Source organism: Phalaenopsis equestris, unplaced genomic scaffold, assembly GCF_001263595.1.
Source record: "Phalaenopsis equestris unplaced genomic scaffold, ASM126359v1 Scaffold000094, whole genome shotgun sequence".
In the NCBI taxonomy this organism is placed as follows: domain Eukaryota; kingdom Viridiplantae; phylum Streptophyta; class Magnoliopsida; order Asparagales; family Orchidaceae; genus Phalaenopsis; species Phalaenopsis equestris.
The window spans coordinates 6,396,643-6,407,112 of NW_018164536.1; the positions used below are offsets into that span (position 1 = coordinate 6,396,643).

The 10,470-nt window shown below is 34.1% G+C and overlaps 1 protein-coding gene across 1 annotated transcript; it reads left to right on the top strand.

Annotated features, from left to right (window-relative positions):
• Window positions 1–4,386: 4,386 nt before the first annotated feature.
• On the top strand, window positions 4,387–9,977 carry LOC110020240. The gene is made up of 7 exons (XM_020718268.1): window positions 4,387–4,877; window positions 5,007–5,164; window positions 5,250–5,498; window positions 6,076–6,210; window positions 6,687–6,869; window positions 8,195–8,356; window positions 9,524–9,977. The coding sequence occupies exons 1-7, from the start codon at window positions 4,511–4,513 to the stop codon at window positions 9,884–9,886; spliced, it is 1,617 nt and encodes a 538-aa protein (XP_020573927.1). The 5' UTR covers window positions 4,387–4,510; the 3' UTR covers window positions 9,887–9,977.
• Window positions 9,978–10,470: the final 493 nt, after the last annotated feature.

Consider the following 10,470-nt stretch of genomic DNA (forward strand, 5'->3'; position numbering starts at 1 on the left):
GTCTAGGTGGTTTTGGCTCTGGCTCTGTTGTGGGTTGTGGTGGCTCTGATTGTGATGTGGGTTGTGGTGTGGTTGCTATCGCATGTGTTTGGAGGTGTTTTGTCTTAAATTGTTATAGTTGTGGTTATAGGTTGTGGTGGCTACTGTGTGTAATGTGGTTGTTGTCAAATATTAATGTTTTTTTTTTTGTGTTGGTTACGCAAAGGTTAATACTAAAGAAGTCAGTTTATCGACCATGTGGGATTGGGAATCCAAACTCATATTTTGCGACCTCTCTGCTAAGGAGGTTGAGCTGGGAAACATGCCCACCACCTATTATTAATAAGAAATGGTGACAAAATATTATGAAAAAAGTTCAAGGAAATGACAGGATGAGAGTACGATAGTTTGCAACTTAAGAATAAGTGAGATCAGTTGAAAAAAGTCTGAAAATTATGGAAGGAGTTAAAACAGGGATCTAAGGGATTGGTTTGGGATCTAATCAAACAGATTAATGATGCTTCAGAGGAAGGGTGGACTTAGAAATTAAACGTAACAACTTATCCATGAAAGACTTTATTTTCATTAATGTGTCATACTGTACTATTTGAACTAATCAACATCCTCGTATATTGTAAGTAATGCCGACCACCAAGAAATTCAAATTCATTGGAATTGACCCCGATCTTGAAGCAAAATTTGACCCTATGTTCGGTGGGGTTGTAGTAATGGGGACTCAATGTATGAACCCCAAGTGAGCATGAGTTTGCAGGCATACCAGAGGACTTGGATGTTGTGCAGATAACTAGGTCAAGTGAAGGCCCAAGCCCAAACCAAGATGAACTTGAGTCCACATGCAGGTCAAAGCGTCCTAGGGTAGAGAAAAAGAAAAAATAAGTTGCTTTCATCAGAAGTCAATTATCAAAACTGGTGGCTCCATGCACGAGTGAGCCTGAACCTTTACAAGAGACCTCCGTAGATGACTTTATCTGAGTTCTGGAGACAATTCCCGAACTTTATGAGGACATGTCGTTATATCCGAACTCTTCAAAGTTGCTGGAGGACCTAACCCATTGACAAATCTTCATGAAGATGACCCATGGCCGCAAGGTCAATTATTTACGTTTTTTTATAGCAAAGACACTTGATTTTATGTAATTATTGTTGTGTTGCTTTGATTTTTTTTCCTATTTTTTTATTGAATCTCTGATTTGAATGTTTTTTTTTTCTCGTAGGAGCAATCTATATGTTATTATGTATTTATATCTTCTTATTGTACACTTTGTGATTTGATTTTTTTATGATCTTTAATGTTGTTAGACTCACATGTAATACCTGAACAGAGCATTTGTTTAGCATAGATTCACAGAGACAGAGGCACAAAGGAAATTTCTGACAGCAATTTGTATGTTGTATGAATATTACAACTCATAAGTTGATTGAACTCCTTGTATGAAATCTACTTACATTGGTGATAAATAAGTTGGGGAGCTACTACTATGACACCCTACAAGATTCAACAATATTTTTTGTATAATACAACCTATATTTATGGATATGCTTGATGAACTAAATAGGAATCATGGACTTCATGACTCCTAAAGAATGACAAATAGAGAAGTGTTGGAAATATCCCTCTTCATTTATCACAGAATGAATCAATGAGAGGAGCGATGAAGCAATTTCAGCATTCATTGAAGACAATCAACAAATATTTCTCAGTGGGGTTGAAAGCTTTTGTTAGTTTGTCGGCATAGATTATTAAGTCAGATGATCCATCATTCAAGATGACTCCAACAAACATTGTTAATGACCCGCGGTATATGTCATTTTTTAATCTAACTCTTTTTTAATCATTATATTCAAAAGTCAAAATGAGTAGCATTGTTATAACAACTTTATTTAATTTATCAGAACTCTATATGAGGGATTGATTGAACCAACGTGGATGCAAGTGTATCTAATAATGAAAAGGTCACATTCATTGGGCAATGTGGATCACTTACATAAAATGTAATGGTCGTATGTGATTTCAACATGTGTCTTACTTTTGTTATGATTGATTGGGAAGCAATGCACATAATGGTCATATATTCACTTTTACAATAAGAAATCAAAAGCACAACTTCCCTCACTCACATTTAGGATTGTTCAACTATGAAACATATTCATATTTTTTTAGTTCACTACTAATTAATGTATTTGGAATAGATAAATACTATTTAGTCGAAGCTAGATATCCCTTATAAAGAGGGTATTTGAAGTCATTTCTGAATATATGAAATATCACATTCTCGATTTTGAAAGATACAATGGTGTTGCTCGGGGCAGGCAAGAAATGCATAACAAGAGACACTTCTCCTTCTACGATGTAATTGAAAGAACATTTGAAGTGTGAAAGAAAAAATGAGTCATACTCCGTGATATGTTGACATGTCCATCTCCGAAGCAGATGCATATTATAGTGGCTACAATGGATCTCCACAACTACATTCAACTACATCATTCTTGAGCTGATGTAGACTTCAACATGACTGAAGATGATCATTTACATGTAATGCTTAAATCATTTGAATGTCACATAGGACAATCTATATCACAGTAAAAAATAAAATCACAAGAAGGTTGCATTCATGATGGTGAAAGTGCTAGAGAGATAGTTGAATTGAGAGAGCGGATTACAGACGGTATTGTTGGATGTTGATTGGACGATTATTATTTATTTTATATAATTTATATTTATTTTTTGTTGTTTGTGTATTTGATTTTGTTTGTTTGGGTTTATTATGCGTTTTGTAATTATATTTTTTTCTTTTTCCATTTTTTTCCCTTTTGGTGGGTTTGAGAGATCCATGATGAGACATTTGACCTTATGAGTTCTTCTAGATGGTATTTTTTTGTTGATATGCATATGCGACACACACAAACTTGGTATTGTGTGGGTTAAAGACAACGAAGAACCCCTTTTTTATAAGGTCTGCTGCATTCTTGCAACGACAGATTCGTTGGTTAGTGTATTGAGTTCTCTGAAACCTCACATAAGCACAAAATTGTAGTTAATTACTTTTTTTTTTATTAATTCCTACTTCTGTTATGACAAATGGATTGTCTTTTAAAGCATACAAGAAAGATAAGCTCGGTGATTTTGAGACTTTCCGAGGATTGCTGTTGGTTGGTGTCATATGTAAAATTTTAATGAAAACAACTAAGTTTTTGACTTTTTTTTTGTGCTACGGTTTTTGAGATTCTTTTGGATGACCTTTTTTTGTGATATGCATATTGACACACGAGAACTTGATATTACATGGGTTAAGGGCAGCAGAGAACCCCTTTTTTATAAGGCCTGTTGCATTCTTGTAGCAATAGATTTGTTGGTTATTGTACTGAGTTCTCTGAAACCTCACGTCTGCACAAAACCTCAAGTCAATTACTTTTTTTATTTTTTTTACTTATGCTATGACTAATGAATTACCTTTTAAAACATCTAGGAGAGATAAACTTGATGATTTTTGAGACTTTCCGAGGATTGCTGTGCCACTGTGGACTTTAGAGTTCCCTGTTAATATCACGTCAGCCACATAGCTACAAAAGACAGTTCTACAAGTGCCTAGAGAATCAAGGAGAAGTGCAACTTCTTTCGGTGGGCAGACAGACTCTCAGATTCCACTGTCGAGAGTGATTGAGAATGAATAGTATCATTGGAGGACGGCTTTCGCATTTTAAAAATAATATTATAATATTATTAAATATTATTTTAATTAATTTTCTTTATTTTAGTAATCATGATACTCATAGTTATATGAGGTATATATCTCACTTTTTGTACTGTTTTGAATTTGATTTTTGCTTCTAAAGTATCAAATATATTTGTATGACATTTATATTGCAAACAATATTACTACACATGAGCAGAGTGCTCATTTGTCCAGAAACAACTACCGCACATTTATTTTCAAACCGCAAAAAACAAACAGCTAACCAGTTGATCCGCAACGGCTTCCTATGACAACTTCTACACAATAGCTTATTAATAAGCTGCACTACCCCAAACTGACCCGTAATGTTTACAAAATATAAAATAAAATATTTCGAGTTATATATGAATGATGTACTTGTAAAAAACACGACACTTGATAAATACATCAAGGCCTCAAAACACCTTTGAAATGTTAAAAAAGTTTAACATGAGGCCCAATCCACTTGAATAAACATTTGACACATTAACATGGAGGTTCTTAGGCTATCTTTTAATCCTCGAAGAAATTAAAGTCAATATAAAAAAGATTCAAGCATTGATCAACATGTCATCCCCCGAAATATAAAGAAAGTCTAAAAATTAGTTAATTGAATCACATTATTCTTTTATTATCTCAAAGTTGGGCAACAAGTTTATCACTCTCAAAGTTGTGCAACGAGTGTATCCCGTTCTTCAAACCTTATTACAAGCAAAGAGCTTCAGCTAATCGGATGAGCCTTGAAACCTCTACTTTGCGTTGTTCTCTATCCACGCTGCAAACAACCTTCTCAGTCAATGGACAGTCTCTACCTTCGCCTCTCTTCTCCTCCTCGTCTCATCGACCTGCACTTTTCGAACCCTAGATCAATCGCAAGCCATCATCTTAGCTCTGGATCCCCACCTTTTCGATGTCCATTATTCATTCACGCCCCAAAGATGAGTCGCCACTTCTTCCTCTTTGCCTCCGCCTCGTCAGGTGGCGCCGGAATGCTTCCAAGACCTTCTAAATCGTCTTCTGCTCCCTGCTTGGAAGCACCAAGCCATCTCTCACTGCTGTTCATCCACCTCGTGACATCCGCAGTTTTATTCGCATGTTTTCGTGCGCGCGCATCAGCCATAGGACCTTCCCTATCACTAACCACCACCGCCTCTATCCCATCAGGTCCACTGTCTCTGCTAAGCATATCGTAAGCATGGGATCTCCATTCAAGGATCCCATTTGAAATTTGAGCATAGTTTTATTACTTTTTCCAGAATTCACCTATATTAGTGTAAATTCTGCAACTTTCAGAAATAGCTTCGGCTGAGGGCTCAAGTTCTTCTGCTGGTGAAGTGGAGGATGAGGAATTTAGGGCTGCCTTTGAGCAGTGGAAGTCCAAAACCTTTGCCTTAACTGTTCCTCTCCGGATAGTTGCGCTACGGGGTTCGGTGCCTCCCTCTTGGCTTAAGGTTGGGCGACATTGCAATTCTTTTGAAAGAAAAATGGAAGAAGTCTTTATGTCACTGTTGTGTTTTACTTATTTGTGTTGTGTAGGATTTTGTTCAAGCGCAAGGAAGGAGGTTGAAGATGAATACTGAGCTCCGTGGAAGTCTTGAATCCATATATTCTGAGCTGAATTTGGCTTTTGATAAAGATTTTGTGGATCGTAAGTCTGCCATGTCTGCTGATCTTATTTCTTTGGGTGATTCTTGGCTTAGCATTGCCATTCAAAAGGGTTTAATTGATCCTATACCTAACATAGAAGAACAAGATTGGTTCAAGTCTTTAGGCAACAAGTGGAAGGTGAGATCTACTTAGTGTAATACTTCCCTTATTTTTTGAATACTCATGTGTGTGAATAAATTTAGGGAAATTTACACCCCTATCACACAATTCTTATGTATTTATATATATAGCACCCAATATTTGGTATTTAAACTCATAACACTTTGGTGTCATAAACTTATGCATGAAAAGGTCTAGGGGTTTTACTCTTATAGTTTTTGTATTCTATTTTATTTTATGGAACATGTTCTCAAAGTGTGTTAAATTTTTAGATTTGAGAATTTTTAGAAAAAAGTGAAGGCGAATGGTTATAACAAGGGGAAAATTTTCCTTCAACAGCACTTAAAAGAGTAATTTTAGCGATCTAAGACAATAATCAATATGCATCTAATCTTTCTATGAAAGGCGTCAAATTTTTTTGCTCACGTATCCTTAATAGTGTAAGGGTTTAGTTGGTTGCTCATGTAATCATTTTTAAGCGCTGCCTATTGAAAATTTTGCCTATAAGAAGAAGTTAAAATGGGCCACACATCTCATTACATTGATTTTGGCTTTTAATATTAAATATCTATCAATTTATTAAAGTTTTTATCAGGTTCAATTGTGCAGAAATGTGATGGGAGAGTTGGATCCTTTGGGCAACATATGGGGAGCGCCTTATCGTTGGGGAGCAATTGTAATAGCCTACAAGAAGAGCAAATTTAAAAAACATAACTTGGCCCCAATTGAGGTAGCTTTGCTTATTCTATATGTAAGATGCATGAAACATCTGTATGATTGCAATAGAGTAAAGTGCCAAACTAGTCCATTGACTATTTACATTGGGTCATTCTAATCCCAAAGTCTAGAAAGGTACCCTAATTAGTTCTCAAACTTTTTAAATTGGCGCTGAAATATTCTTTTGTGGGATTATTTCAGCTCACATCTAAAAAGTCACTTTTACATACTTTGGGACTATAGGGGACTATTTTGATACTTTTCTCGATTGCAATATTAAACAGATCGGCATGACATTTTTCTTTCCTGCTCCAATGTTCTTCTATTTAGTTCAACATTTGAAATCAATGCACGTTTGATACACAGTTATGTCTAAAATACTTGCGTGCTTGTTTTTTGAGAGTTATTCTTACGATATACTTTCCTTATTTTTTGAGTTTGAATTTCTACACTCGATATGATTTTATGAGGTCCTTCGAATAAGTGCAGGATTGGGATGATTTGTGGAGGCCCGAAATTACTGGAAAGATTTCAATGATAGATTCTCCAAGAGAGGTCGTCGGTGCTGTTTTGAAGCGCATGGGAGCATCATATAATACTAAAGATATTGATTTACATGTTATTGGTGGGAGAGAGGGTGTTTTGCATAATTTAAAATCACTCCAAAAACAGGTATATATTTACTAGATATGATCTGACATTCATGCTGGTTGTTAATTCTTCTAATCATAAAGAGTTGATGTGTTTATGTGCTGATGATATGTGCTAGTTTACTAAAAGGGAAAATTTACATGCATAGGCGACATAGCACACAATTCTTATGTATTTACATATCTCACACCTAAAATTTCTTATTTACTTACGTAGTGTGTTTTAAACGTATGCATGAAATGGATGTTTCACTCGTAAGAAGCTGCTATTTTTGATGTCATATTTACATTAGTAGCACACAATTTTTATGTACCACATACTAACACCGAAGTGTTATTTCTGACACGATGTTAAAGATTTGATTGCCACCATGTGTGTAAATATGGAAGTTTGATGTGAGATATGTAAATGCATAAAAATTGTGTGGTATGTTTATAAATTTCCCCGAGAAAAGCAAGTTTTAAAGTGCAAAAAGGTGCACTTTGAAGTGAAGCGGTCCCAAAATGCTTTTAAAGTGTGAACAACGAACGCTTCTTGTATGTAGTGTATGCTTCATGACGTGAAGTGTGTGCTTCATGTTATACTTTTACGGAACAAAAGACAGAAAGCTTCAGTTTTTCATATGTTCTGATAGCCCAATCTAATTTTTTATGCTATATAAAATGAACAAAATGGAAGGGAAAGAAACTATTAAAAGCAAAAAAAAATTTGAGACTAAAGCCCTTCATGTTATTTCCACTTCAATATCTAATTTTTCATTTTCTTGACCGCGCTCTATCTACTCATTTTGAATCTTCTTTATACATTACCAACTATCTGTTTTTTTTTTCTTATTTATGAAGTGCAACACTTTTTCTTTATTTTGATTGTGAAACATATTCATAATTTAATAACTTTATGTTTAATTTGTCATCATAAATGTTTCATTTTAAGCCTGCTCCCCATAGTGCTTTTTCATTGTAATTTTATCATTTCAGTATTAGTAGATAGATATTTCTTCACTATGTTTTAATTCAATCAAGTTTATGAGCTACATTTATAATAATACTTGAGAATGATGAACGCTTTTATTTTTCTAAGTATGAAAATTCTTATTTTTAATATTTCCTATATTTTATTTTGGGGCATTTAGATACATACCACCCAAATCCTATGTATTTACATATCTAACACCTATACTTTAATTCCTTTCATTGATACCACCCAAATCATTCATATCATATCAAAAATACCTCTATTTGAACTTTTAAAAGGTGAATTACGTCTTTTCATTTATAGATAAAGTTGCATATATGTAAAAATTGAATTCTAGTGGTATGTTTGTAAGTCTTCCGTAATTTTTTCAGGTGCGCTATTTTGATAGTGTGAATTATATGAAGTCATTCGGCGTAGGAGATGTGTGGGTTGCTGTAGGGTGGAGCAGCGACGTCATTCCTGCCGCAAAGAGAATGGCTAATGTGGCCGTAGTTATTCCCAAATCTGGCAGTAGTATTTGTGCTGACCTTTGGGTATCTTCTTAACTCTCTTTAATAATCAGACAAGCATCTAATATCACAATCTTGCGGTTAATTTTAGAAAGATATGTACATACCACACAATTTTCATGTATTTATATATCTCATATCAAAATTTTCATATTTACATTTATACATGAAAATCTGTATTTCACTTTTAAAAAATAAGCAATGATGGTTTTTTTAATACGATGTTAAAAATTTTGATCATATGTTTGTAAATATGGAAATTTAGGTGTTTGGTATGCAAATACATAAGAATCGTGTGTTATGAATGTAAATACCCCTTAATTTTATTACTTTCTTAGTCAAAACACCACTCTTCAACAATTTTTCAATCTCGCATAAAAGTATGATAAGATCGCCATTTATGAAACTCTTACCCGCCTTCATGTAATTTACAAAATAAGGTGCTTAAATAGTCTCTGAATATTTATATACAGCTATTTTAGTCCCATAGTTCATAAAATTGTTAAATTAGTCCCCTTACTCTTTTAATATAGACTGAAATGATTTTTAGAGAGGACTATTTTATCTTCTTTAAAAGAGTCAGTGGCCTAGATTGACACTTTTATTGACTCTGAGACTAAAGCAGCGGCTTCTTAATCTAAAAATTGAAGTTTAGGTGTTAGATATGTGGCTATTTTAGTTTTAGAGTATATAAAAGTGTCAAATTAGTTCTTTTCCTTTTTTAATATAGACTAAAATGGTCTCCAATGAGGACTATTTTAGCCCCTTTAAAAGAATCAGTGGAGTAAATTGACAATTTTATTAACTCTGAGACAAAAATAACCCTTTGCAAGGAGTCAGAGGAAAATTTCGAGAATTTTGTTGTACAAAATATATCTGTACAAAAATTGTTTGCAAAATTTACATACATACCACACAATTTCTATCTACTTACATATTTAACAACCAAAATTTGATATTTATATTTTTAACATCTTGGTGTCATAAACCTATGTATGAGAATGTGTATATCAGTTTTTAAAAGCTAGTGATGGTGGTATTTTTGATGTGATGCTAAAAATTTTAGTGCTATGCATGTCAATATGAATTTTTATGTGTTAGATATGTAAATACATAGGAATTATGTGGGTATGTATGTAAATGCCCCAATTTGTTTCAGGCATTTCTATGTTAGTTTTCTCTATTCTTCAGGCAACACCTGCTGCAACCAAGTTCAGGACTGATCGGATTGGTGGGAGGGTAAGAGGTCCATCCCCTCTCATTCACCAATGGATCGAATTCTGTTTACAAACAGCACGGGCATTGCCGTTCCGGCAAGAAGTAATCTCCGGAGCTTCTCCTTTTGCGCTCGAACACCTTCCGATGGAACGAATAGAGCCTGTTAAAGGGAAGCCAAAACTGGACACTAATCTTGTGGATGGGGTTCCCCCTCCTGAAATTTTAGAAAAATGCGAGTTTCTTGAGCCACTTTCAGAGAAGGCTTTGGATGATTATAAATGGTTAGTATCCTTTATGCAGAAACCACATGGCAGTCTCTTTAGACAATCTAAATGAATTTGTTAGCATTAGTAGTTTTTGGAAGATTTACATACATATGACTCAATTCTTATGTATTTATATGTCTAACACCTAAACTTCAATTTTTACATATATGCCACCTCACCTATGGATTAACAGGTTTATTTCGTATTTTAGAAGTTAAAATAGTGGTATTTTTTTTCCGATATGACAGTTTGGATGATATAAATATAAAAATCAAAATTTTTGTAATACCACAATTGTTCTGTATTTACATGTCTACACCTAAACTTCAGTTTTTACACACACACACACACACACACACACACACACACAAACACACACACTTTAATTGATCCTCATTTTAATCTAAATAAATTTAACATGTTTGACTTCGTTAAACCCTGAAATTGGCTAAATTGACTTATCACAGCTTCCCTAATGAAATACAATAAGCTAGCTATAGGACCTAGCTTAATTAACCATTGGTCGTGTAATAGGATAATTTTATCAAACTATTTTAATTTAAATTAACCAAGCTTTTCATTAAACTTAAAAGTGTTTAACAAACCCAATTCTCCTTGACTTAGCCAATTAAATCCAACTAAACCAAATTAGCC